The 27,251-nt window shown below is 48.9% G+C and overlaps 3 protein-coding genes across 8 annotated transcripts in view; 1 reads left to right on the forward strand and 2 right to left on the reverse strand.

Moving 5' to 3' along the window:
- Nucleotides 1–2,280: 2,280 nt before the first annotated feature.
- TNNC2 (troponin C2, fast skeletal type) lies at nucleotides 2,281–5,335 on the forward strand. The gene is made up of 6 exons (XM_082430393.1): nucleotides 2,281–2,420; nucleotides 4,073–4,124; nucleotides 4,265–4,408; nucleotides 4,496–4,610; nucleotides 4,773–4,909; nucleotides 5,160–5,335. Exons 1-6 carry the CDS (start codon nucleotides 2,418–2,420, stop codon nucleotides 5,189–5,191), a joined length of 483 nt encoding a protein of 160 aa, XP_082286519.1. The 5' UTR covers nucleotides 2,281–2,417; the 3' UTR covers nucleotides 5,192–5,335.
- UBE2C (ubiquitin conjugating enzyme E2 C) lies at nucleotides 5,171–13,184 on the reverse strand. Of its 4 annotated transcripts, none has more exons than XR_014254816.1 (7): nucleotides 12,949–13,184; nucleotides 12,358–12,385; nucleotides 11,502–11,588; nucleotides 10,842–11,046; nucleotides 10,675–10,734; nucleotides 8,644–8,812; nucleotides 5,171–8,576 (listed from the first exon to the last, which is right to left on the reverse strand). XR_014254816.1 is itself a non-coding variant. In XM_082430383.1 (6 exons), the coding sequence occupies exons 1-6, from the start codon at nucleotides 13,047–13,049 to the stop codon at nucleotides 8,739–8,741; spliced, it is 555 nt and encodes a 184-aa protein (XP_082286509.1). In that variant the 5' UTR covers nucleotides 13,050–13,184; the 3' UTR covers nucleotides 5,171–8,738. The 4 variants fall into 4 exon arrangements, 2 of the variants coding, with proteins under 2 accessions (XP_082286509.1, XP_082286510.1); XR_014254817.1 differs by having other exon boundaries at nucleotides 5,171–8,595; XM_082430383.1 differs by having other exon boundaries at nucleotides 5,171–8,812.
- An 845-nt stretch (nucleotides 13,185–14,029) lies between these two features.
- DNTTIP1 (deoxynucleotidyltransferase terminal interacting protein 1) overlaps nucleotides 14,030–27,251 on the reverse strand; it is a 28,514-nt gene continuing 15,292 nt past the window's right edge. For all 3 annotated transcript variants that reach the window (XM_082430339.1, XM_082430338.1, XM_082430340.1), the window contains 6 exons: nucleotides 26,972–27,017; nucleotides 24,913–24,971; nucleotides 24,752–24,812; nucleotides 16,428–16,499; nucleotides 14,491–14,546; nucleotides 14,030–14,405 (listed from right to left, as the gene is read on the reverse strand). In XM_082430339.1, coding sequence (XP_082286465.1) covers nucleotides 14,267–14,405; nucleotides 14,491–14,546; nucleotides 16,428–16,499; nucleotides 24,752–24,812; nucleotides 24,913–24,971; nucleotides 26,972–27,017 — 433 coding nt within the window. In that variant the 3' untranslated portion in view covers nucleotides 14,030–14,266. The remainder of the gene's footprint in view (nucleotides 14,406–14,490; nucleotides 14,547–16,427; nucleotides 16,500–24,751; nucleotides 24,813–24,912; nucleotides 24,972–26,971; nucleotides 27,018–27,251) is intronic.

A 27,251-nucleotide genomic window follows, 5' to 3' on the forward strand; every position in this document is an offset into this window, starting at 1 on the left:
TACTTTGGCAAATGCCTCACAAGTCTGGGTACATAGCAGGTGTTCACAAAACCACGGGTTGTCAGAGCCATGAGGGTCTGGAGGAGGGTTGCTCCGAAATCTGGTCTAGCACCTCCATTTTACAGTTGGGTAGTCTGAAGCTCAGTGAAGGAAAGTTACCCTGGGCCATACACACAGGGCCAGAACTAGGAGATCTTTTGAGGTCTTGTATTCTCCACTACTCTTAGGCTCTGTATGGATCTCTCCCCACAGCCTCCCTGAGAGATGGTCATCAAACTCCTGTTTGCATACATTCAGCAACAGGAGGCTCATTACCTTCTGAGGCTGCCCGGTCCCATTATTATTCAACCACCACTGTTAGAAAGGTCCTCCTTATATTGAACCAGATGTCATTCCGTTCACTTATTCTTCCAAAGATCATATTATTTTCTGAACACTTGCTAAGTGCCAAGTGCTGGGTGCTGGGGAATGCACTGGCAGGCAGGTAACAGTCTCTGGTCCGTGGAACTTAGAACAGGTCGTGATCCCATGGCGTGTTCAGTGCTATGACTGAGGAAAATACTGGAGACCACCTTGGACTCCTTTGGCCTGTGTATAGGGGAGGAAGGATCCTGGAGGAAGTATTGTTAAAGCCGAGAAAGAGGATAGGGAAGTAGGCAGGTGAACAACGGGAAGATGGGAGTTTCTGGCAGAAAAAAACCAGCATGTGCAAGGGCCCGGGAACTTTAAAGGGTGGTGGTTGGAGCTTTATTTTAGTCTGAAGAAAGCAGAGCGGCATGCAAGGTGGGAGAGGAAAGGGGATGAGAACAGAAGGGTGAGTGGGACCTTGCTTGGCCACACTGAGTTTGGACCTTATCTATTTCCCTGAATAAATGAAAGAACAAATTAATGAACAAAGGATTGCTGCAAGTTCCACACTCTCTGTTCCAAAGGGATCAAGTGGTTCCAATGTCTGTATCCAAATTGGCATCCGCTGGGGAGCATGGCCCCTTGGCCCTGTGCCTGGCTGGGGGTGGCCTTATTTAGCCTGGCCTGGCTCCACTGAGATTTCCTTGGGAATATCTATGTATAGGGCAAGAGGGCGGCCCAGCTGCCACTGTCCATCTGACTTCCTTGGTGGCCAGCTCCCTTTCACTAGCCCCAGACCCTGTGTTTAGTCATCTCCGTGCTCTTTTTGTTGACTTAGCTACCGTCCATAAATGTTGTCTATCCCCCGCAACACCCCGTGTGGACCCTGTACGTTCTCAGGGTGGGCTCGCCTCGGACTTGACTTGATCTGCCCACTCCTTCACTCTCCAGATGGCCAGCTGAGCTCCACCAGACTTCTTCCTCAAGCTCTAGCAAGGGGCCAGCTGCCCCTTCACCTACTTAGAGAAACTTCCCCCAGTCCCCCTTCCCCCCAAAAAAGTGAATCCCCCAAACCCTTTCCCTGGAGAAGATAAGCTTGAGAGAAGAATCTTCTTTCAATGTTTCTTTCTCTTCCAAGTGCACACCCTGTTTCCTGGACCCCTCTATACATTTCTCCTTCTAGACAGGTCCCCTGAGGACAGTCTGCCCCAACTTCCCCTCAGTCAGTATGAATAAGAATCCCCAACATGACTATAGATCTTTATGATTTACAAAGCTCCCCAGTGAAAAGGGAATAATCCTAGTTGCTACCTCATAGGATGAGTACTGGATGAGATCATGTGGTTAAAATGCTTAGCACAGTGTGTGGCCAGTCACAGAGGTTCAATAACTGTGGCTGTCACTTTCCCCTCCTCCTATCCCCCGCCCCTTACCCTGATTCAAAGACAAAACATTCCACTTGCCAAGCACTGACCCTATGTAGTTGGCACAAGCTTGGGGACATATACCTGGGCTCCCGTTTACCATGGTTTCTCTGTGAGGGAGGTTATGACTCTCCCCATCTCACAGATAAGGAAACTGAAGCTCAGAGTGGCATCGCCACCTGCCCAAGTGTGCACAGCTTGTAGAGACAGGAATTGGATCCTGGGCTTTGGACGTCAAGGCTTGTGCTCTTGCATTCCGCCATGCTGCCTCACTCTTCTCTATCCTAATCATCCTCACCCATCTTGGAGCAAGTATGCTTCCTGAGGGGGCGCTCACTAAGGCGGTGGAGCAGGGCGGGTTCTCCTCACAAGAATCTAGGACGTCAAGGCCTGCCACCTGCTCGGAGGCTTAAATTTCTCTGCAAGGGCCCTTGGCTAAATTAGGTAATGGGCTAGGACTCTGGGAGGGGGTTGCTCGCTGACCCCAGGATCTGATTGGCCAGGGCATCCGGTCCTGGGGAGCAGGGAAGTGGGAGGAGAGGGCGCCCCTACAAATCCTAGGGGCTACAGAGGGCCAGGGCATCTTTGGGTGGTGGAGTACAGAGGAGGTGACCTGCAGCAGAGGAGTCCTGGTGACACGCAACCATGGTAAGGATGAGAAGGGACTTCATCCTTTTACTTGCAGGAGCACTTCTGGGCATCTTTCAGGCCAGATCTGGGTGCTCTGTGGGGCAGTAACTTGGATGTTTGCAGATGGAATATGAAAGCTCCTGGAACCCTGGTGTCTGGGAGGAAGGTTGGGAAGAAGGCCTCGGACTTGTCTTGGAAGGGGAGAGTTGGGACGTTCCAGGGGTTGAGCCTCCAGGCTTGCCGGTTCCCTGAGACCTTCTGAGGCTTCTAGCCATGTCGGTCAGAGAACTGTGAGTGGGTCTTAGCTTGTCACCCTGATGGTGGAGAGGGGGGCCCTCGTGGTGGAGAGGGAGTCACCCAGCAAGCCAGTGAGCAGTGGGGGTGGGCTGGAAGCCTTGCCAAACCCTCTTCCTGCCAGCGAGAGAAGGAAACCTCCTCTGGAAGATGGGAAGTGTGCAGGGCCTCAGACAAGTTCAGGGGCAGGACCCCAAGAGCTCCAAGGGGATGAGAAGGGGCCGAAGATGACAGAGCAGAGTTAGAGAGATGTCAGCCTCCCAGAGAGGGGTTATGATTTGAGGCCGTCCTTTTCCTCTGAGATCTGAGATCGCCCTCCCCACTTCACTTCAAGGAGTAACTAGACCCTGGACGACAGCTGCTGTTGCCCGTTCCTGACTAAAAATAACCTGCCCTTTTGGCACAGGCAAGGAGGAGGGGAGGCGGGGAGGGGAGGAGGAGGGAGACAAGGAGGACAGCCAGCAGCCAGCCAGCTGAAGAGCTCCTTGGACGCCTCAGCCCTTCTTCGTTGCCAGCCTCAGTCCAAAGTCCCCTAGCTAGCTGGCTGGGCTTGGACGTGGTGGAAACTCCTTAGAGCCATCTTACCATCACCTGCACAAGGCCCACATCATACTCCGCCCAGCAGGAGCGGCATTTACTCCAATGACTGAATCGTCGCCAGGAAGTTTACAATCTCTGTCTCTGCAAGTTCTTGGAGGGAGGGATGATGTGTCTGACTTCTTGGGGGTCCCAGTGCCCGGTCTATGGCCTGACACTTGGTCGGTGCTCAGTAACTTTGCCTTGCATTATCATTTATTTGACAACAAACATTTATTGAGCACCTGTTAAAGTACCAGACATTGCGAGGAGGCAGGGAAAACTGGAAAATGATGTTGGAATCGTTCTGGCACTTTACAAAGCCTTCTCACACCCCTGATTTCAGCTCATCCCTGAAAAACTGCTAAGAAGAGAAGAGGGGATGAGGGGACATTTAGTGACTTGCCCAAGATTACTGGGGGGGTTCCTGAATTGACCTCTGATTGACAAGCAAGAAGGGCATAATCCCTAGTTCTTTCTTTCTTTTTTTTTGACTGAGCTGCGCAGCTTGTGGGATCTTAGTTCCCCAACCAAGGAGTGAACCCAGGCCTTCGGCAGTGAAAGCACAGAGTCCTAACCACTGGACCACCAGGGAATTCCCCTCCCTAGTTCTTCAAAAGTGGGGTTGGGTGCTGTGGGAGCACGCAGTGGCGGGCGGGGGGCGGGTGGCAAGTCTGGAGCTCTTTCTCCGGAGGACTAAGGGGCACTTACAGAAATGGGGGTGCAGAAGAACGGGGTTAAGTCAGGAATGCGCTCCAGGGCTGCCCCTTCTGCTCTTTGATGGTCTGTGTTTCCTGCAGACGGACCAGCAGGCTGAGGCCCGGTCCTACCTCAGCGAGGAGATGATCGCCGGTGAGTGGGGGTGGGCGGGCTGGCCGCTGGGTAGCTGTGTGCTGGGCAATGCTTGGTGTCTAGGCAGGCAGGGAGGGTGGACGTGAGGCTGACGGTCCAGCCAGGCTCACCTCAGCCCTCGGCTCTCCTTGCCCTGGCAGAGTTCAAGGCCGCCTTCGACATGTTTGACGCTGATGGCGGCGGGGACATCAGCGTCAAGGAGTTGGGCACGGTGATGAGGATGCTGGGCCAGACACCCACCAAAGAGGAGCTGGACACCATCATCGAGGAGGTGGATGAGGACGGTGAGCGGGTGGCCCTCTGCGGGATGGGATGGTGGTGGAGGAGCTGGCAGCCGGGGCTCAGGCTCACTCACCATCTGCTTCCCTCAGGCAGCGGCACCATCGACTTCGAGGAGTTCTTGGTCATGATGGTGCGCCAGATGAAAGAGGACGCCAAGGGGAAGACTGAGGAGGAGCTGGCCGAGTGTTTCCGCATCTTTGACAGGTGCATTGGGGGTCTGGGGGCCGAGCGAAGCGCAGAGCCGACTGAGTCTGGCCAGCAGGGCACGAAGGTTCTCGGGGTGGGGATGTAGGCGGGGGCGTCCGGCGTGGCCCGGGCAGGTCGCCCCTGCCCGTCCTGAGCTCCGCCCCGGCCCTCCGCCTGAAGGAACGCAGACGGCTACATCGATGCTGAGGAACTGGCTGAGATTTTCAGGGCCTCCGGGGAGCACGTGACGGACGAGGAGCTCGAATCCCTGATGAAGGACGGTGACAAGAACAACGACGGCCGCATTGACTTCGACGGTGAGGGTCTGGGGAGCGCGAGGAGCGGAAGACCGAACCAGGCTCGAGAGTCCGGGGTCGTGGCGCCCACGCGGGAGTCCCTAGCCTTGAAGGCGGGGCGGGGCGGGGCGGACGGGTAGGGGGGACCTCTGGGCGGTTTTGTGCAATTTATCTACTAATGACAAGGCATCCCCTCTGCGAGGCTGGCGCCTGGCCAGACCTGCTCGCCCCTAGGGGACCCTTGACCGCCTCTCCGTCTCCTTCCCCGCAGAGTTCCTGAAGATGATGGAGGGCGTGCAGTAAGAAGTCGGCCCTCCCCTCCGCGGAGACCGAGCGTCCTTAGGGCGTGGGGACGTCATCGCCGCCCGGTCCCACTCCCGGCCCCGGGAGGGAGGCGCGGCCCCTTCTGGGAATGTGTCTAGAAGGAATAAAAGGAAACATTGCAAAGCGCGTGGCCTGAGTAAGGGGAGGACCGGGATGGATCGGGTGTCGGGGGCCGCCTGGTTGGGCCGCTGTCCAGGGCGCCACCCCGGTTGGAGCCACCCGAGCGTCCTCGGGTCCGAACGCAGCGGGACGCGGAAGGCTGCCGGGTCGCGGGAGCCCGAGGTGGCGCTCGATGCCCTCGGAAGTTTACCGACGGTCTATCTGTAGCTGGCGCTAGGCGTGGCAACTTGGCCGAGGGGCTGGGTGGCTCCTGGCGCTTCCAGGGTCCCCAGTGCTTCTAGAATCAAATCCGAATTCCTTCCCCTCCTTCCCACAGTTACCCCTTCCCTCGAGAGGTTCCAGTCCCACTGGGCAATCGATCCTTCTCGCTGTGGAAGTGGGGTGCACTTTGAAGCTCTCCACCCTTTGCACATGCTGTTCTCTCTCCTTGGAATGCCCTTCTTCCTCTTAAAGTCTTGGCAAATCCTTCAACACAGCTCAAATGCCATCTCCAAGATACCAAGACGCAGCTCAGATACCATCTTGTCCTCCCTTGATCCCTGCCCTGACTGGCTGCACTCTGGCGCCCACAGCTCTTTTGTAAACAACTCAATTATAGCCGGCGTTGGGTCAAAGCTAATTTAGGGCAGTGGTAGTTTGGCTTTCCTCACGCTCAGTTTGAAAACTCACTGCTGGTGACAAACCACTCTGCTTCCTTTCCTAATCTGTAAAATGGCGACAGTGATAGTACTTACCTCACAGGGTTGTGAGAATAAATTAATGTGTGCAGAGTGCTTAGAACAGAGCCTGGCACGGAGTCAGCATATAATAAATGCTATTAGTAATATCATTATCATCTTGAAACATTGAACTCCTATTCATTGTTGCAGCCCTCCCTCTCCAACTCCCTGTTGTCTTCTCCCCTTTCTGGCTCATTCATGTTTCCTGGATTGTATTTCCAGCCAGGAGCAGTGCTCGTGTTTAGTAATCATCCCTATGAGTGCCTACGGTGTGCTGTGCAGGTGTTGTCTCATTTATCCACACAACCCCAGGGGCAGATGCCCTTATTTCCATTTTACGGGTGAGGAAACTCAGGCAGAGTGGGGTGAATTACCCAGACAAGTAGATAACAACCTAGATGATATGGCTGTGTGGTGGAAACAGGAGCAAGACCATCTACCTGTTGACAATTCTACCCGGGCGTCCTGAGTGCTTCAAACTGGCCCTGCCTTAAACTGGTAAATCTCCCTCCTCCATCTCATTCTCCTGTGTTGCCCACCTCAGGGCTGAGACCCAAGTCACAAATTCTGAAGCTCATTTTCCACCTCTAACTTACTTACTATGCCCTGCTGCTTAGTCTCCTTACCACTTCATCCCTCCTCTCCAAGCCCACTCAGCATCATAACTCAGGCCATTATCATTGCCATTCACTCTCTAGACAGATGGCAGCCAGAAGGATCTTTCCAAAACCAAATCTGACCACGTCACTGCCCTGCTCAAGACTTCATTAACTGCTGGTTACCTCCCTCACAGCCCAATCTCCTTCTCCAGAGAGCCCTCCTTGACCCTTCTCATCTTCATTAGGTGCCCCACCTCTGAGCTTTCATAGCAACATGTGAGCCTAGCACCCAGCTGCCCCCCACCCAACCCCGTGCCGCGCAGCTTGCGGGATCTCAGTTCCCCGACCAGGAATTGAACCTGGGCCATGGGCAGTGAAAGCCGAGAATCCTAACCACTAGACTGCCAGGGAACTCCCAAACCCAGCTTTTATTGAGCGCTTACTATGTGCCAGACACTGTTCTACGGTTCTTCATCTATCCTATGAGGTAGGTACTAATATTTCCATTTTACAGAGGGGTTAAATATAAGCGCCCAAGTGTATACGAGTAACATAGGGGTGGATCAGGAATTCTAACACAGGTCTTCTACCTTAACCACCACTTATTCTACACCATTGACATGCCTATCTACTCCCTAAACTTCACCCTCCCTGAGGACAGGACTGTGTCCTCTTCCTGCGTCATCTCCAGCCCCCAACATAGGGCCTTTACCTTGTGGGCACTCAACCACTGTACTGAATGAATGGGAATAATGATCATCACACCTTCTAATACTGACTGCACTAGTGTTAGAAACCTAAGTCAAACTGACTTACACCAAAAAGGGATTTGTTGGTTCATGACACCGGGATGCCAACACGTGAACTGGAGGCCAGAGTTTCAATGTCATCTCTCAGCTATTTGTCTCTGCTTGGCTTTCTTTCATCTGCAGCCATCTCCACCAGCAGCCCAGACTGACTCCCTCCTCTTTTAGCAATCCTAGTAGTAAAATAATTTTACTTTCTCACAGGGATTAATTCCAGGAAACACCCTGATTGGTTCCGAACGACAGTGTAGAGAGTTGGGTCTCTGTGACTGACACAGGTAGGTCATGTGACCATCTGGGGGAATCAGACACCATGGTCCAGGAAACCACATAGAGAGGCTTCCTAAGGAAGGCAAAGATACATCCACTTTGGCCAGCATTTATTAAGAACCAAGTGTCAGGTTCTGAGCTCTGCTCATCTCAGACATCCTCCAGCCTGGTGTTTGTCTTTTTTTTTTTTTTTTGGCTGTGTGGCACGGCATGGGGGATCTTAGTTCCCTGACCAGGAATCAAACACTCACCCCTTGCAGTGGAAGTGAGGAGTCTTAACCACTGGACTGCCAGGGAAGTCCCAGCCTCGTGATTTTCAATTTGAGAGAGCATCAGAATCACCTGGAGAGCTTATTGGGGCCAAGAATTTACATTTCTAACCAGTTCCAGATGAAAAGTGGAAGGACCACACCTCAAGAACACTGCTCTATACCTTTAACTAGAGCACAGCAATGACACCACCCGGGAGCTGATTAGAAATGCAGAGCCTCAGGCCCCACCCAGACCAACTGAATCAAAATTTGTATTTGAATAAGATCCCAGGCAGATTTATTTTTTTATTTTTTTAATTTATGTTAGGCTGCCTTGGGTCTTCCTTGCTGCGCGCGGGCTTTCTCTAGTTGCAGCGAGCAGGGGCTACTCTGTTGCGGTGCGAGTGCTTCTCATTGTGGTGGCTTCTCCTGATGCGGAGCATGGGCTCTAGGCACATGGGCTTCAGTAGTTGTGGTACGCGGGCTCAGTAGTTGTGGCTCTCAGGCTCTAGAGCGCAGACTCAGTAGTTGTGGCGCACGGGCTTAGTTGCTCCGTGGCATGTGGGATCTTCCTGGACCAGGGATCCAACCCGTGTCCCCTGCATTGGTAGGCGGATTCTTAACCACTGCATCACCCGGGAAGTCCCCCCCCCCAGGCAGACTTACATGCACAGTAGATTGAGCAACACCGGTCCAAGCCCCAAGGAGGGAGCCAACAGCCCAATCTGAGATGAAGGAACTGATTAGAGGACATCCAAGTTCTAATCCCAGACCTGACAACTCCAATCCAATTCCACATGTGGCTGCTTGCTGGGGGCACAGGGGTCCGGGCTAGCTGGAGCAGGAGGAAAGTGTGGGTGAGAACCTTCCTGATGACCTCCTTGCTGTCTTCTCCCCCTCCCCCCAGGCCTGCACAACCAGCTGCAGGCAGAGCTGACCAGCTTGGGTGAGTAGCCAACACTCAGGCCTTGTTGGAGCGCACCTGGGTGTGTCACCTAGATCTTTCTGCAGGACCTGGGCTGGGCCCAGCACCTCAGCCTACCTGGACCCAGCTGGTTGGCACAGGGGTTTCCTCCCAAGAGCCCCAAAGGCCTGTGGCAGGCCAGTGGAAAGATGGCCCAAGGGGCTGGATGGGCCAGTGGTGCAGCAGACAGAGCAACTGCTGGTGGAGATGGAGCAGGAGGTGAACGTGCCCCTGTGGAGCATGGAGCCATCTATGGGGGACCTGGGGCAAGGGGCGAGTTGTGACCTCAGTCCAGAAAGCTTCCCCTGGCTGTCTCTGCGGACCCTGGGCCTGCTGTACGGTCACCTGAATGTCCTCTTGCTCCTTTTCAGGGTCAAAACATCTACAGTCAGAAAGTAGGTGGCTGATCCCCCCCTCCCACCCCCCTCCAACACACACACACACACACACACACACACACACACACACACACACACACACACACACACACACACACACACACACACACTCTCTACAGCTCTAGCTGTTTCAGCCTAATGTCTGTTTCAGCCTCATCTGCAACACACCTGGGACAACTCCTATATTTGCTAACATTCTTGGTACATATCATCACACCACAGAAATTGGCATTTTGTTATTGTATTTTTTAAATTAATTTTCATCTATCTATCGATCTATATTTTTGGCTGCACTGCACGGCTTATGGGATCTCAGTTCCCCGACCAGGGATTGAACCTGGGCCATGGAAGTGAAAGCGCTGAATCCTACCCACTAGACCGCCAGGGAACGCCCAGAAATCGGCATTTTGTGACTCCCGTTTTATAGATGAGGAAACAGATGCAGAGCCATAAAATAACTAAGGCTGCAGTGGAACAAATCCTGTCACCGCACTGCGCAGCCCTACAGCCTATCAGCTGCTCCGACTCCCTGGGGAGAGGAGCAGGGCAAGAACCGAGATCCTACACCTGACCTCTGCGATCCTGGGCACCTTCATCCCTAGGGTGCCTACAAGACAGCAACTTGCTAAAAAACCCCAAAATGTATTTATTTAATATATTCATCACAAGGGCTTAACCAGACACTTAATTTAAAAAACAGAAACAAAACAAAAATGACACCACAGATAAGATACAGGGTCCTGTACAGAAATCGAGGAAAGGACAGACCATCTAAGGGAAGAAAAATAAAAAGACAACAGAAGGAGAGCTGCACATCCTGGGTCAGGGCTCTTGGCTGGAGACCTGCTTTGAGTACGTTTCTTGCAGGTACTTCTTAAAGGCTGGAAGAGAACAGGCAGGTCTCAGCGAGTGATGACGACAGGGGTTAAGATGGATAAGAGGGCAGCAAGGATATAAACATGGGAGGAGTTTGGGGAGGGGCTTCCCAGCACAACAGATTGACCCTCTGCTGCCCACCCAGCCAGGACTCCTGGACGGGCTCTGTTTCCAGGGAGGCTGGGGAGGGGACTAGGGGCCCTTAGCGAGCAAGTCATTTGCACAAAGCTTTGCCTTCTACTTAAAAAGCCTCCCCAACCTACATTAATGTGGAAAGGGTTGGTTCTTCTTGAGTTTATAGCAAACAGGCAAACCAGAAACACCAAGGCAGAGGTGGAACTGGGTTACCTGCCCCCCAAGGACATATTCCCAAGTCACTGGAATCCTTTTGTTGTTTGAGGGAGGCTTTGAAGGTTGGGGAGGGATGGCCTGGTGCCCTGAGAAGGACAAAGGGCTCACCTGTGGGGTTTTTCCAGAGCTCAGCGGCATGTGTGTTCAAAGGGCTATCAATGTTGGGTTCTGCAGGTGGAGAGAAAGAGGACGGTTAGGTGCGGGTAGAAGAGGCCGCCCGGGGGAGTTCTGACAGGTTCCCAGGTTGCAGGGGAGGGGCCGGTCTCAGCAGTCACCTCCGAGCAAGCTCTGGATGGAAAGCAGGATGGTCCTGACGTCGTACAGGGCGGACCACTTGTCTTTCAGGATGTCCAGGCAGATGTTACCCTGGGTGTCCACGTTGGGGTGGTAGCAGGGCGTGAGGAACTTCACCGTGGGTGCATTGTAAGGGTAGCCACTGGGGAACTCCAGGGACAGTTTATACCTCAGGTCTTCATATACCTGGAGAAAGAGATTCAGGGAGTAACCCTTCCATCCTGAGCCTCAGTTCCCAGCCCAAGCCCCACATAAGGGACTTGCCAGGACCCCTGAGTTTGTCTGGGACTTGACAGAAGAGAAAGCATTAAACTGGTCTGGTACTTTCTCTCATATCTGGTCACTGGGGTCATCAGTGATCCTTTGGTCTAAGGCCCACTGGCCTAAGTCTTCAATTGTCCTTCATTCTTTTCCTTGCTGTCTGGCCCCCTGTCAGCATCTAAGATGGAGAGCCCTGCCTTAAACACAGCCTCTTACTATAGAGAGGGAGATCAGGGCCACAGGCTCAGGGCACGAGAGCAGGCACAGGGGAATGTCCGGCCAGCCGAAAGACTTGAAGCAGACCCGGCACTTGGGTTTCACCTCCCACCTCTCCCCAGACTCAGCTAAGTCACACTCACCTACCCCAACCCTATACTTACTGTGCCAGCGGCTCCATGGATGGTCCCCACCCATTTGAAAAGGTTGTCTGATTCAGGGAAGGCAGAAATTCCTTTATCGCCAGACATCTGGGGAGGAAACACAACACATGCTGGGCTGAAGCGTACGCTCCTGGGGGGCCAGTGGGTGAACCATTTCTCCTTAACCTCATCACACTTTGATCCAAAATAAAGCAACCAGGCCAAATGGATAGGCTTTCCTGAGGAAATGGCTATATCCTCGGGGCTCAGCATGCCTCTCCGGGGAGTATTGGGATGATGGAGGTTCACCGCCAGGCTAAGAAGGGAGGGGTTGTGCAGGGAAGCAGAAGGCAGCTCTGTAACCACAATGCTGGCTGCTGGGAAGTCAACTCAACATGCTACTGAGTGCTGGTTACACATGAAGCCCAGAGACTATTCACGGACTGGGAACATAAACAATATGGTCACTGAAGGATTTGACTTGAATATCCAGCGTTAACGTAGAAGAGATCGTCCAGGAAGGAAGCATTCTGAGGTGCGACAGGATTAGAAATATTAAGAAGGATGGAGAGTTGGGTGTGGATAAACCTTAGGCCAGGGAAGTAGGACCAGGCAGGGCAGGGGGAGGGCCTTGTATGAGAGCCGTATTTCAGGGATAACTTTATTGTGGGAGGATGGGACTGGGAGTAGAGACTGTCTGGAGAAAAGGTGTGTAGGTGAGGTGGATTAGCTTCTTCCCAGAAGAGAACAGGCTGGACTCATCTTTTTACCCCCATGTCTATCAAAGAGCCTGATGTAGAAGAGGAGGCTACTGATAAGTGACTGGGAGGTGGGAGGGTGGACCAACTGGTTGGGGCTCCGGGCATCAGTCACTCACCATGAGCGTCATCAGCTCCTGCTGTAGCCTGCAAAAAGAGCACTCGGGGTCACCTGGGAGTCTGGATGGGTCAGGGCTCCAGGTGGTGCATCTCCTCCCACCCCAATCTCTCTGGAGCAGCTGTCACGGAGGCCTCCCTCTACCCTGAAGTCGGACTCAGCTGGGGGCACAGTCACCCCCAGTTCCACAAGAGGGTCGTAGTGAGTTCTCCTCACCCTCCCTAATTCCAGGCTCCCATAGGACGGCTCTGGCTTATTCTTAACCTCGTATGCTTCTCTGGCGTCTCTCTCCGTGCCGGATCTCAATTTCTCCCCTCCTTCCTTCCCCCTCCCCCGCCGTCCTCCAGCCAAGACACCGAAGGTCCCCGGAGCATCTTCATCTTGGTTCACCGACGGAGGATCCTGGCAGCGGCCATACCCCTTCCGTCCTCCTTCGGGAGGGTCTCTAAGAGCAGTCGAGCTCCTGGAGTGTCCCTCTACCTCCCATATCTCACCCGTTCCAGGAGGAGGTGGGGGTCCCGGAAGTCTTCGCTCTCGGCCCCAAAGGCCCAGGCTGTGCCAGGCCCGGCATTGTTACCGCCGCACCACTCACCTCTTGCCCACGGGGCCCCGGGCGGCGCCCCCGCTGGGCTCGGCTCCTTTACGGGCGGCGGCAACGCTGGCGGCAGCTGGGTCGCGGTTCTGGGAAGCCATCCGGGTGGCGCTGAGAAGGGAGACAGGAACTCGGACTACACGGAGACCGCGGCTGCAACTGCGGAGTCCCGGGCCCTTCCGCCCGCGTTTGAATTGTAACCCTCCGGCAGCGTTGGCCTATCAGCAGCTCGCTTGGGTTTGATCCAGCCAATGGGGCGCTCCAGAGCACTCTGTCACCGGGCAACTGCTAGAACCACCCAGCAGCGTACCACTATTGGGCGGAGGGATCCTGCTTCTGATGGGCGATTGGCAGGAGAGGCCATCATTAATTAACGAAGCTGTAGCGGACTGGCCGCCTTTGGAAAACGCCGACCATTAAAGGGCCTAGAAAAAGTCCACGTGGGATGAATCCTTTTAGGTCAAACGCCTGGCTACTGTCGTGAACACCCGGCACGACCGGCCAGGATCCCTTACTCCCAGGGGAAGGGAGGGTCTCCAGTCTTGGGGCCCGGGTACTTTTCCCTCAAACCGGAAACCCCAGCTCCTCCACCTGTTATTAATGTCCTGGGCACTTTGGTTGGGGCTTTAAGAGCCTGAACATTCAGGCGAGGGGAAAAACTAGAGACTGATAGCCAGGGCCAGGGACTCCTCATTGGAAAACAGGTTCATCGGCTGCCTCTCCAACGGTTTGCTGTGTTACCTTGGGCACATAATTTAGTGTTTTAACCTGTAAAATGGGGGTAATAAACGCCACCTTGTATTTTTCTTCTGGTTTGTCATCAACCTCCCATGGTGCCAGCCATCACCACATTCTGCTACTTCCATACCTTAGTTGGGTGATGAAACAGAAATAAAGGGACAGGGAAGACTGGCAAGGTACATGGTGTCCCCAGCTTCGTCTCACAAAGCAGATACGCATGGGGCACCGGGCTTCCTGGGGATAACATGGGGTGGGGGAAGGGTGCCTGGTCCTTTTTTCCTACACCCACTTCCTCTAGAGCCCTTGATGTTTTGTCGGCATGCACAGGCAGAGCTCACAGCAGGCTCACCATCTGTGTTTATTACAAACTGTTTAATTGCTTCTTATCCCAATAACTTTACAAATATAGAACCACATGCCAGTCTGGGGGTGTTCTGCAGTGAGTCACTACAAACTAGCCCAGGCATAGCTTTAATGCCTCTGAGATCCATCTAGAAGTAGTCCCAGCAGTGGCCTCAGCCATGTGGGTAAGAGGGCCTTGGAGGAGGGCTGCCAGCTGTAGCCAGGCGACCTGGCTTCAGGTCTGCAGAGGCGCTTCAACAGCACGATGCTCATTCTCTGTCCGGAGTGTCTCCATGTACTTCCGCATCTTCTCAACCATCCAGGAGGGCAGGACAAAGGATTTCAGCTCCTCTAACTTCAGGTCCAGGCATCCTCTGGAAGAGACATTGAGGAGGAGAGTTGGAGCAAGGGAGAATGTAGGTCCAGGCTCATCCCAGGGGAGGGTAGGGCAGGTTTTACCTGTAGTCATCGCTGGCAGCGAGGTCCCGGATGTCCTCCTCAATGAGGAGGTAGGCCTGGGGCAGGAGCAAAGGAGAGTCGTCATTGCCTCTGATTCATTTCAGTCCAACTTGATTAATACTTTATTAAACGTCTCCTTAATGTAAGAGCTGGAAGGTGGGGGCATGTAGTCATAGTTTATAATTTAGCAAGGGAGAGTAAGTAGGGAGAGGCTGTCTGGGGAATAGTTTCTTGAGACAATCTTTCACTCAAGTAGAAAATTTATGGGTGGGAGTGCGGGGAATGATGATTAATTTACTTATAGCCATCGTCCCTTTTACAAAGGGACCCTGAGGTGGCTTAAAATGAAAGGGCCAGAGGTAGCAAAATATACATGGAAATAGGAAATTAGGAGGAAGCCACATGTGAACTCTGGAACTAAGATAATTTGGTTTTGAACTTCGCGGCAAAAGGGAAAACATGATAAACCACACTGCTGTCCGTTAACTGGGCTGTGTTGTCCGGGGGCCTGCACAACTGCTGTAGCACAACGCCATGGTCTGCAGCAGGAGAGCTCTCTTGTGAGCCTACCATGTGGCGGATGCTGTCCATCACGAGACAGTCTTCTATGGGAGACATTTCTTTCCAGTCTTAGGGTCAGGAATAACTGTGTGTCCCTTGAGTCATATGACTGTCTTCATCTTAGGGGCACTGTGAACTATGTGACAGATCAGGTGTCCTTGAGTGGGGCCTGCAGCTGAAAACCTATAGACTTGCACTGGTCTCCTGGGCTGGCAATTTAAAAAATCCCTTTTTTAAAACAAGTCTTTCTTGTGGCTTAATTTTAGATCCTGCCTTGCCTTTTTATCCTATTTCTTATTTATGTATGTGTCAATAGTAAGTTTCCTGAAATCTTTTTTGAGAGTGTAGCATAAATATAGTAGAAAATAAAATAAAAGATAGCTTTCATTGCCAGAAAGGAGATGGCATACTGGTTTGCGAGGCCATCGAATTCTTTTTTAAAAAATACATTTAATTATTTATTTATTTTTGGCTGCGTTGGATCTTCATTGCTGCTCACTGGCTCTCTCTAGTTGTGGAGAGCGGGGGCTACTCTTCATTGTGGTACGTGGGCTTCTCATTGCGGTGGCTTCTCTCGTTGTGGAGCACAGGCTCTAGGTGCGCAGGCTCAGGAGTTGAGGCTCGCGGGCTTAGCTGCTCCGCGGCATGAGGGATCTTCCCAGACCAGAGCTGCAAGTTGTGTCCCCTGCATTGGCAGGTGGATTCTTAACCACTAGCCACCAGGGAAGTCCCGAGGCCACTGAATTCTAATAGGAGCAGTCCCAGCGGTGGGACTAAGAGAGTCTTCAGGTGGGGGAGAGGGCATGTGACGGACAAATCCCTCCATGATAGTTTTAGAACACATGCAACGATGATTTTCCTAAGGTTGCTGCTTGATTTGAGCTAAGAACTCTTTAAGTAGAAGTGATTCTGGAAGGGGCTGCCAGGTGTGGCAAACAAGTTTCACTGCATGTGCTAATTCCTTCTGACAAGGGGTGCGGCCTGGAGCACAGTGTTGAGAAGAGATTCCATAACTGTGTCTGGTGGAAGAGTTGTGATGGAGGAGTGAAATCTGTCAATGGGCAGCACATGATGGGAAAGGAGTGTTCAGGGAGTCTTGTACCTGCCATTCTTACATACAGCTAATATGATCTACATATGAGTGTGCTGTGGAAGGGGAGGGGGAGGTGTGTGGGAGACCTGGGGTCAGGCGAGGGAAGCCAGGGATCACATTCTGGTCTTCAGCATGAAGGAATGGGCCCTCTCTACTCTTACAAGTCTCCTTTCTCACATTTGTTGGGCATGGAGTCTCTCAGATTTGGGGGTAAGCTGCCACCAATAGCCCTGGTCCCTGGGCAGGGTGGGTCTCTGGCAGTGGCACGTGTGGCAATACTTACCATCTTCCCCCCTGTTGCCCGCATGTGATGCTGCTCGGCCAGCCAGTGCTTGTCCTGGGGGTCAGCTGCGTACTGTGAGGGATGAAGTCACAGGGGGAGATGTTAGCCTGGTGTGATGGGCTTTTCTCATTTGGTCCAGAGCATACTTTTGGCCCTTGAGCAGTTCTTAGCAGCAAGACCTCGTCCTAGCCTGGTGGATGGAGAGGGTTCACCAACCTCTTCAGAGCAAGCAGGGCTGAGCCCAGGAGGAGGCCAGGGTAGGGGACCCAATTCCCTGAGGTTTAGTACACTTCTCATTCCTGCCCCTTTCCTTTTTTCAAAATTTAAACTTTTTTTTTTGACTGTGCCACGTGACATGGAGGATCTTAGTTCCCTGACTGGGGGTTGAACCCGTGCCCTCTGATTGGAAGTGCAGAGTCTTAACTACTAGACCGCCATGGAAATCCGAAAAAATTTTTAAATTTTAAAATTTTGGCCATGCCACGCGGCTTGCGGGATCTCAGTTCCCCAACCAGGGATTGAACCCAGGCCATTGCAGTGAAAGTGCTGAGTCCTAACCACCAGACCAGCAAGGAACTCCCTTTCCTTTCTCAAAACACAGCACTTGCGGCAACTGGTTAGACTGTGACTACTATTTTAGAGCTGTACTCCTCTTTGAAGAAATGATCTGAGGTGGCTTACAACACATGTGACTATTATGGTGACCAAATTTTCTAAAACAAAAATCAGGACACTTCATGCCCTGGAGGAGGCAGAATAGCATCGTGGTTAAGAACTTAGCTGTGGGGTTCAGAGCTCAGCCCACAGGGAATGCGCGTGGTAGGGAAGGTTGCAGGTGAGCATGTGAGGGTGGCCAATCTGGCCTGGTGGGCTTTTAGGGGGTGGCAGTTTAAAAAAAAAAAAAAAAAAGAAAGAAAGAAAAGAATTTGGTTCAGAAATTCTGGTTTCTGCTACTTATCAGGTGGTGTAAATGTAGGCAATGATTTCCTTGAGACTCAGTTTCTTTTTTTTAACATCTTTATTGGAGTATAATTGCTTTACAATGGTGTGTTAGTTTCTGCTTTATAACAAAGTGAATCAGTTTTACGTATACATATGTTCCCATATCTGTTCCCTCTTGCGTCTCCCTCCCTCCCACCCTCCCTCTCCCACCCCTCTAGGTGGCACAAACCACTGAGCTGATCTCCCTGTGTTATGTAGCTGCTGCTTCCCACTAGCTATCTATTTTACATTTGGTAGTGCATATATGTCCATGCCACTCTCTCACTTTGTCACAGTTTACCCTCCCCCCTTCCTATATCCTCAAGTCCATTCTCTAGTAGGTCTAGTGTGTCTTTATTCCCGTCTTACCCCTAGGTTCTTCATGACCATTTTTTTTTTCCCTTAGATTCCATATGTATGTGTTAGCATACGGTATTTGTTTTTCTCTTTCTGACTTACTTCACTCTGTATGACAGACTCTAGGTCCATCCACCTCACTACAAATAACTCCATTTTGTTTCTTTTTATGGCTGAGTAATATTCTATTGTATATATGTGCCACATCTTCTCTATCCATTCAGCTGTTGATGGACACTTAGGTTGCTTCCATGTCCTGGCTATTGTAAATAGAGCTGCAATGAACATTGTGGTACATGACTCTTTTTGAATTATGGTTTTCTCAGGGTATATGCCCAGTAGTGGGATTGCTGGGTCGTATGGTAGTTCTCTTTTTAGTTTTTTAAGGAACCTCCATACTGTTCTCCATAGTGGCTGTATCAATTTGCATTCCCACCAACAGTGCAAGAGTGTTCCCTTTTCTCCACACCCTCTCCAGCATTTATTGTTTCTAGATTTTTTGATGATGGCCATTCTGACCGTGTGAGATGATATCTCATTGTAGTTTTGATTTGCATTTCTCTAATGATTAATGATGTTGAGAATTCTTTCATGTGTTTGTTGGCAATCTGTATATCTTCTTTGGAGAAATGTCTATTTAGGTCTTCTGCCCATTTTTGGATTGGGTTGTTTGTTTTTTTTTAAATTAATTAATTTATTTGTTTGGTTTGTTTGTTTATTTATTGCTGCATTGGGTCTTCGTTGCTGCGCGCGGGCTTTCTCTAGTTGCGGCGAGCGGGGGCTACTCTTCGTTGCGGTGCGCGGGCCTCTCAGTGCGGTGGCTTCTCCTGCTGCAGAGCACAGGCTCTAGGCGCGCGGGCCTCAGCAGTTGTGGCACGAGGGGTCAGTAGCTGTGGCTCGCAGGCTCTAGAGCACAGGCTCAGTAGTTGTGGCACACGGGCTTAGTTGCTCCGTGGCATGTGGGATCTTCCCGGACCAGGGCTTGAACCCGTGTCCCATGCATTGGTAGGCGGATTCTTAACCACTGCGCCACCAGGGAAGTCCTGGGTTGTTTGCTTTTTTGTTTTTGAGCTGCATGAGCTGCTTGTAAATTTTGAAGATTAATCCTTTGTCAGTTGCTTCATTTGCAAATATTTTCTCCCATTCTGAGAGTTGTCTTTTGGTCTTGTTTATGGTTTCCTTTGCTGTGCAAAAGCTTTTAAGTTTCATTAGGTCCCATTTGTTTATTTTTGTTTTTATTTCCATTTCTCTAGGAGCTGGGTCAAAAAGGATCTTGCTGTGATTTATGTCATAGAGTGTTCTGCCTATGTTTTCCTCTAAGAGTTTGATAGTGTCTGGCCTTACATTTAGGTCTTTAATCCATTTTGAGTTTATTTTTGTGTATGGTGTTAGGCAGTGTTCTAATTTCATACTTTTACATGTACCTGACCAGTTTTCCCAGCACCACTGATTGAAGAGGCTGTCTTTTCTCCACTGTATATTCTTGCCTCCTTTATCAAAGATAAGGTGTCCATGTGTGCGTGGGTTTATCTCTGGGCTTTCTATCCTGTTCCATTGATCTATATTTCTGTTTTTGTGCCAGTATCATACTGTCTTGATTACTGTAGCTTTGTAGTATAGTCTGAAGTCAGGGCGCCTGATTCCTCCAGCTCCATTTTTCATTCTCAAGATTGCTTTGGCTATTCGGGGTCTTTTGTGTTTCCATACAAATTGTGAAATTTTTTGTTCTAGTTCTGTGAAAAATGCCATTGGTAGTTTGATAGGGATTGCATTGAATCTGTAGATTGCTTTGGGTAGTGTAGTCATTTTCACAATGTTGATTCTTCCAATCCAAGAACATGGTATATCTCTCCATCTATTTGTATCATCTTTCATTTCTTTCATCAGTGTCTTATAATTTTCTGCATACAGGTCTTTTGTCTCCTTAGGTAGATTTATTCCTAGATATTTTATTCTTTTTGTTGCAATGGTAAATGGGAGTGTTTTCTTAATTTCACTTTCAGATTTTTCATCATTAGTGTATAGGAATGCCAGAGATTTCTATGCATTAATTTTGTATCCTGCTACTTTACCAAATTCATTGATTAGCTCCAGTAGTTTTCTGGTAGCATCTTTAGGATTATCTATGTATAGTATCATGTCATCTGCAAACAGTAACAGCTTTACTTCTTCTTTTCCGATTTGGATTCCTTTTATTTCTTTTTCTTCTCTGATTGCTGTGGCTAAAACTTCCAAAACTATGTTGAATAATAGTGGTGAGAGTGGGTAACCTTGTCTTGTTCCTGATCTTAGTGGAAATGGTTTCAGTTTTTCACCATTGAGAACGATGCTGGCTGTGGGTTTGTCATATATGGCCTTTATTATGTTGAGGAAAGTTCCCTCTATGCCTACTTTCTGCAGGGTTTTTATCATAAATGGGAGTTGAATTTTGTCAAAAGCTTTCTCTGCATCTATTGAGATGATCATATGGTTTTTCTCCTTCAATCTGTTAATATGGTGTATCACGTTGATTTGCGTATATTGAAGAATACTTGCATTCCTGGAATAAACCCCACTTGATCATGGTGTATGATCCTTTTAATGTGCTGTTGGATTCTGTTTGCTAGTATTTTGTTGAAGATCTTTGCATCTATGTTCATCAGTGATACTGGCCTGTAGTTTTCTTTCTTTGTGACATCTTTGTCTGGTTTTGGTATCAGGGTGATGGTGGCCTCGTAGAATGAGTTTGGGAGTGTTCCTCCCTCTGCTGTATTTTGGAAGAGTTTGAGGATAGGTGTTAACTCTTCTCTAAATGTTTGATAGAATTCGCCTGTGAAGCCATCTGGTCTAGGGCTTTTGTTTGTTGGAAGATTTTTAATCACAGTTTCAGTTTCAGTGCTTGTGATTGGTCTGTTCATATTTTCTATTTCTTCCTGGTTCAGTCTCGGCAGGTTGCGCATTTCTAAGAATGTGTCCATTTCTTCCAGGTTGTCCATTTTATTGGCATAGAGTTGCTTGTAGTAATCTCTCATGATCCTTTGTATTTCTGCAGTGTCAGTTGTTACTTCTTCGTTTTCATTTCTAATTCTGTTGATTTGAGTCTTCTCACTTTTTTTCTTGATGAGTCTGGCTAATGGTTTATCAATTTTGTTTATCTTCTCAAAGAACCAGCTTTTAGTTTTATTGATCTTTGCTATCGTTTCCTTCATTTCTTTTTCATTTATTTCTGATCTGATGTTTATGATTTCTTTCCTTCTGCTAACTTTGGGGTTTTTTTGTTCTTCTTTCTCTAATTGCTTTAGGTGCAAGGTTAGGTTTTTTATTTGAGATGCTTCCTGTTTCTTAAGGTAGGATTTTATTGCTATAAACTTCCCTCTTAGAACTGCTTTTGCTGCATCCCATAGGTTTTGGGTAGTCGTGTTTTCATTGTCATTTGTTTCTAGGTATTTTTTGATTTTCTCTTTGATTCTTTCAGTGATCTCTTGCTTATTTAGTAGCATATTGTTTAGCCTCCATGTGTTTTTATTTTTTACAGTTTTTTTTCCTGTAATTGATATCTAGTCTCATAGCGTTGTGGTCGGAAAAGATACTTGATACGATTTCAAATTTTTTTAATAAAATTAATTAATTAATTTATTTTTGTCTGTGTTGTGTCTTTGTTGCTGCACGCGGGCTTTCTCTAGTTGTGGCGAGCGGGGGCTACTCTTCATTGTGGTGCGTGGGCTTCTCATTGCCGTGGCTTCTCATTGTGGAGCATGGGCTCTAGGAGCACGGGCTTTGGTAGTTGTGGCACGTGGGCTCAGTAGTTGTGGCGCATGGGCTTAGTTGCTCCACAGCATGCGGGATCTTCCCAGGCCAGGGCTCAAACCCGTGTCTCCCGCATTGGCAGGTGGATTCTTAATCACTGCGCCACCAGGGAAGCCCCAAGTCTCAGTTTCTTTATTTGTAAAACAGAGAGTATTAACACTTATCTTATAGGGTTGTTGTTAAGAATAAAGGAGCTAGTGCATAAAAGGTGGTAAATATAGTATATGACACATAAGTGCCCAATAAAGGTAGGTTTTATAAAATAGGCAGATCATTTGAAATGGAGACCAAGCTGGGAAATCTGTATGGTTACTACAGATTTAATTATTTTAATCTGTAGTTTAATTAGTTCACTTCCCAAGTAATATAAATATTAATCAAAAATTTGAAAGTGTACTTCCTGACCCAGCAATCCCATTTCCAGGGATTTATCCTTCACAATCACCCACACATGTATGCAGGGATGTTTGGTGCAGCACTGTTTACAACAGCAAAACTGTCGGAAAACACTTCAACATCTATAAGTAAGGGAGCAATGAAATAAATGATAGAAAATCTATTCTATGAATTCTACACAGCTGTTAGAAGTAAAATGAGGGAGACTTAATAACATGGACAAAATGCTAAGATATTATTCCCTAGTTCTGTAGTGGCCAGCACACTTTTTCTGTAAATATTGGGTTGGCCAGGGACTTCCCTGGTGGTCCAGTGGTTAAGAATCTGCCTTCCAATGCAGGGGTCACGGGTTCGATTCCTGGTCGGGGAACTGAGATCCCATATGCTGTGGGGCAACTAAGCCCACATGCCACAACTACAGAGCCCATGCACTCTGGACCCCGCATGCCACAACTAGAGAGAAGCCTGCGTGCCGCAACTAAGACCCAACTCAGCCAAAAGTAAATAAATAAATATTAAAAAAAAAAAAAAATTGGGTTGGCCAAAAAGTTCAAAGGAACTTTTTGGCCAACCCAATATTTTAGGCTTTGGTGGCCACATACATCTTTGTCACATAATCTTCATTTTCTTTTCTTTTCTTTTTAAAAAAATCACCCTTTAAAAATGTCACCACTCTGCATTGGACAAAAACGGGCTACAGGTTGGATTTGGTCCACAGACCATAGCTTGCCCTGCATTAGAATGTAAGCTCTATGAGGGCAAGGCGTTATCTGTGTCTGTTTTGTCTACTGCTGTATCTCTGGCAGTTTGAGAATGCTCAGCACTCAATATTTTTTCAGTGAATGAATGAACTTTGGGGTGAAAAAAAAAATCAGAATATATATAGTATGAGCCCAATAACATAAACCAAATATCACTAAAGGACAAGGACACACTCACACACGCACACACATATAGACAGGAGACTGAAGGATGCTACCATGTTGCTGGGGGTGACCTCTAGGGGAGGAGAGTCAGATTCAAGGGTTAAGAGGAGCTTTGTGTTTTGCTCCCTATTATGTGTATTGTTTGAATCTTTTTATAACAAGAATGGGTTTACATATTATTTCTATAATTTAACAAAAGTTAAAAAGGAAAAGAAAATTTGAATAATGCCTTTAGAAGGACAGAAAAATGGGCAAAAGATATAATAGGCAGTTTACAGAAGAAGCACAAATAGACTCTAAATGGATGAAAAGATGCTTATTATCACTAATAAAGAACTAAAAGTAAAACAGCAAAAATATTTTCCTTCCACTTATTAGCCTGGAAAGATTAAAATGAGATAGCATCCACTGGCAATGACAGTGTGGGTTGGGAGTTTATTAAAAATGATGGGTCTAAGAATTGGGAATGTATGCTGGTAATGATGACCATTTGTTGAGCCCTTTCTAGGCCAGGCACTGTCTGGGAGCTTTACTGTGCTTTCTCTCTTTCGCTCTTTTTTTTTTTTTTTTTTTTTTACAGAGGAAGTCAGTTGTTTTTTTCTTGAAGTACAGTTGATTTACAGTATTATATTAGTTTCGAGTGTACAACATGATTCAATATTTTTATAGCTTATACTCCATCATTTAAAGTTATTACCAAAAATGGCTATATTTTACTGCATTCTCTCTTAATTCTACCAACCCTAAATGGCTGGTTTGCATCATTCTGATTTTATAGATGACAAAACGGTCTCAGAAATGTGGAGCCACTTGCCCAAGGTCACACAGCTAGTAAGTAATGGAACCAGGACTGAAATGATACTCTTAACCATTGTGCAACAGGAATTGGAAGTAGGTCCAAGAGCATATCCATTTGGCAGATGATGCAAGCAAGGGTCTTGGAAGACACAGATCTTACAGAAGAGTCAGGCAGAGAAAAGGGTAGGGGAGGAAGGCCATCAAAGGGAACAGCAGGAGTGAAGACACTAAGAGAGGAAAATGAAGTAGCAGCAAGCACACCAAATTGTCCAGGTGTTGGGAATCCCACAACATAAGACTGAAAAAATAGAGGAAGTAGGTCTGTCCTTTGAAGAACTTGAACTTGCACAGAATGTAGTAGACAGAGCCCATGATTCTGGGACCCCAAGGTGCTGCGTAGTTCTGACAAGGGGCACTAAGCTTTGCACACAGGCGCAAAAAAAAATGTAACTTGAACACATGCACATTACTTTTTTTCTAATATATCTGGATGCTTCTGTGACTGATAAAATACAAATTCATTTAAGAGAGTGAATTCATGCCCCCCCCACCCCCAAGATTTTCTCAGTGGACACCAAAGCATAGCTCAGGAGAGGAGTCCTGTCTTTGAAAAAGGTTAGAACTGCTGCCTTGCTCCAATCTCTGTACCTTATAGACAACTGAATACAGCAGTGGTTAAGATCTCAGGCTTTGCAGAAGACAGAATCCTAACTCACCACTTACTAGCTGAGTAATTTTGGGCAAGTCACTTAGCCTTCCTCAGTCTTTCTTTTTGTTTTAATTTTTAAAATAAGGGTAACAATACCTATCTTAAAGGACAATTCCAAGAGGTAATGTAAGTGTAGCACTTAAAACCGTGTTTGGTACACGATAAACATACGAGGAAAGTCACTATTATCACTGAGGCACAGAGGTGCTGAGTAAATTACCAAAGGTAAAGGTTAAGGGCAGAGGGGCACAAGAACCCAGATGTCCTGACTCCCTGATCAGTGTTTACTCCAAGCTCCTCTGTGCCACCGAGAGTTCCCAGTGCCACCTACTCCACTGCACTGGTCTGCCTGACTCCCAGCACTCACCTACCTTAAAGAGATGTGGGTGCTTGATGTAGATTCTGCCTCTGGTGCCCCCCATCCCTAGGGCCCTGCAAAGTAACAGATGAGTGGTAAGGATCCCAGCAGTTGCGGTCCTAGTGGTGGGCCCCCGAGCTCCCCTCCCTCAGCACCAAAACTCTTTAGACTTACTTGTTGGCTCGAGATCCCAACACAAAGGTGGTAGATTCATTCAGCCGAGCTGGGTCCCACTGTGCAAAAAATAGAGAGGCCGGTGAGGCTGAGGTTTATCTGCTGGGCGGGACAGAAACACTCCTCCCTGGCCCTCTCCTACCACCACCCTTGTCCACTGTTCATCAAACAGCTGATTCAAGAAACCGAGGACTTTTAATATGCTAGGTCCTCTGCTCCATACGGGGGGCAGGGGTGGGGTGGAGGGTAAAGAAATGAATTGGAGATAGTCTCTGTTCTCCAGGGGGCCACAGACGTAGGTACAGATAATGATAGCATCATGAGATGGGCAGTGACACAGATGAGTGCAAGGCATGATGGGAGCCAAAGGGAGGGTAATAGGACGGCTTCCTTGAAGGGGTAATTCCGAAGTTGGTTCTGACAGGGAGAGCACAAGCTGGACAGAGCAGAGGGGAGGAAGGAGGGACAGCATGAACAAAGGCAGGTGAGAGTTGCATTGGCTTGTTGGAGAAACCACAGCAATTGTGTTGCTAAAAGACAGAGAGCAAATTAGGGAGTGGCAGTTGATGAGGCTGGAGAGGAAAGCAGAGAGGGGCTGGGGGCCCTTGTACACCATGTGGACGGCTTTTCATTTCGTTCATTCTGTCGGTGATGGGGAGTCACTGAAGGCCTCTAGACAGGGAGAGCCGGATTTGTGCTCAAGATAGCTCGCTCTTCTGCAACGTGGTTAACGGGCGTGAAGTGGCGAGACTACAGGCTGGGCGGGCAGTCTAGAGGCAGTTGTAATTAGAGCAGTTTTGAAAGATGAAGGCCGGAGCTAGGATGGCAGTAGGATGAAAAAGAGGGAATAGGAACTGTGAGAAACGTATTTAGGAGGTAGAATCATCCGGGACTTGACTGGATGTCTGGAGAAAAAGGAAACAAAGAGGCAAGGATGACTCAAGTAGAAAAGGTCGTAGCAGGTCTGGGGGAAAGGCTGATTTCAATTTTGGATATGCTGAGTTTGAAATTCTACGGAGATTCCAGGCCGAGAGCTCTAGCAGACAGTAGGATATACAAACTTCAAACCAGAGAGAGAGGCGTGCGACAAACAAAGAGGTAAGGCAACTTCAGCACGTACTAGTCCCCGAAACCATACAAGTGGATGCTTTAGATCCAGAGAGAAACTTTAGGTGGAGAAGTGGGCAGTGGAGAGAATTCTGGGGAATGCCCACTTGTGTGGGTCACTGCTGAGGAAGGACTCACCGGAGAGAGAGAAGGGGTGTTTGGAGTGGAAAAGAAAGGTCTAGGAGACTCTAAGGGAGCAGAGTTGAAGAAGAAAGGTGTGGTCACTGGTGGAAGCAGAGGGCCAGTACAATAAGGGGTGGACCATTTCTACTGGACACAGCTGCAACCCGGACAGTGGAGCTTTCACCTACCTTACTGGGCTTCCATGTATGATTTTAGTTGAAGAAAGGATTCTACTCTTAAAAAAGCTCGCAAACAACTGTTCTGGAGGCAACAGAGTTAAGAGCACAGACTGGTGTCCACAGATCTTGGCTGGGTTTGACACTTGGCTCTGCCACTTACGCAGTACGTGACTTTGGGCAACTCTGTGGTCCTTAGTGTCTTCAGGTGTATCAAGTGTATAAGATAACCAGATAAAATAATATAATTTCTGCCCAGGAGGTAGGAAAGAAAGCTCCTGAACCATAGAAGGGTAACAGAATCTATCTCATAAGGTTGTTATAAAGATTAAATGAGGGAATCCATACAAAAGATTTAGGGCAGTACCTATGACATATTAAGTACTGGATAAATATTAGTGACAACTAGCTTTTACAGGGAGAAGGCTTCAGCAAAGACCAAGCCCTCTCTCTGTTTTGCCCCTAATTTCAGTCCTTACTTGGGATGCTTCTGGAAGGCCAGAGTTGGGAGGTGGGGTGGGAGGTGAAAATGGCTCTGGAATGGCATGCACATGTCCTTCACCACCCCCAGCCCCTTTCCCTCAAGGTGGAGCCCAGAGCCTGGATTGGGTCTCCTTGGGACAGCAGTCACTGCCATGCTCACATAATCATACCTTAGGGCCTTCCCGACGAATTGGTTCACAGGATTTTGGTTTCCATCTGATTGGAGGGAAAGAAGAAAGGTGAATTCTCCAAGATCAGGCCCAGGACTGGAAAACGGTTTGCTGCTGCTGGTGGAAGCTCCTCACACACTCTCACTCCAGCCCTGGGTGGACTGCTTCCTGGTGCTCGTTAGAGGAGGTGCAGAGGGAAAAAAGCACGGGGACTAGGAGCCATTCGAGGACCCGCTCTGCTATCACCTAGCCGTGTGGGCAAGTCCACGAACCTCTCTGG

Source organism: Balaenoptera physalus (genome assembly GCF_965194825.1).
Source record: "Balaenoptera physalus genome assembly, chromosome: 16".
Taxonomy (NCBI): Eukaryota; Metazoa; Chordata; class Mammalia; order Artiodactyla; family Balaenopteridae; genus Balaenoptera; species Balaenoptera physalus.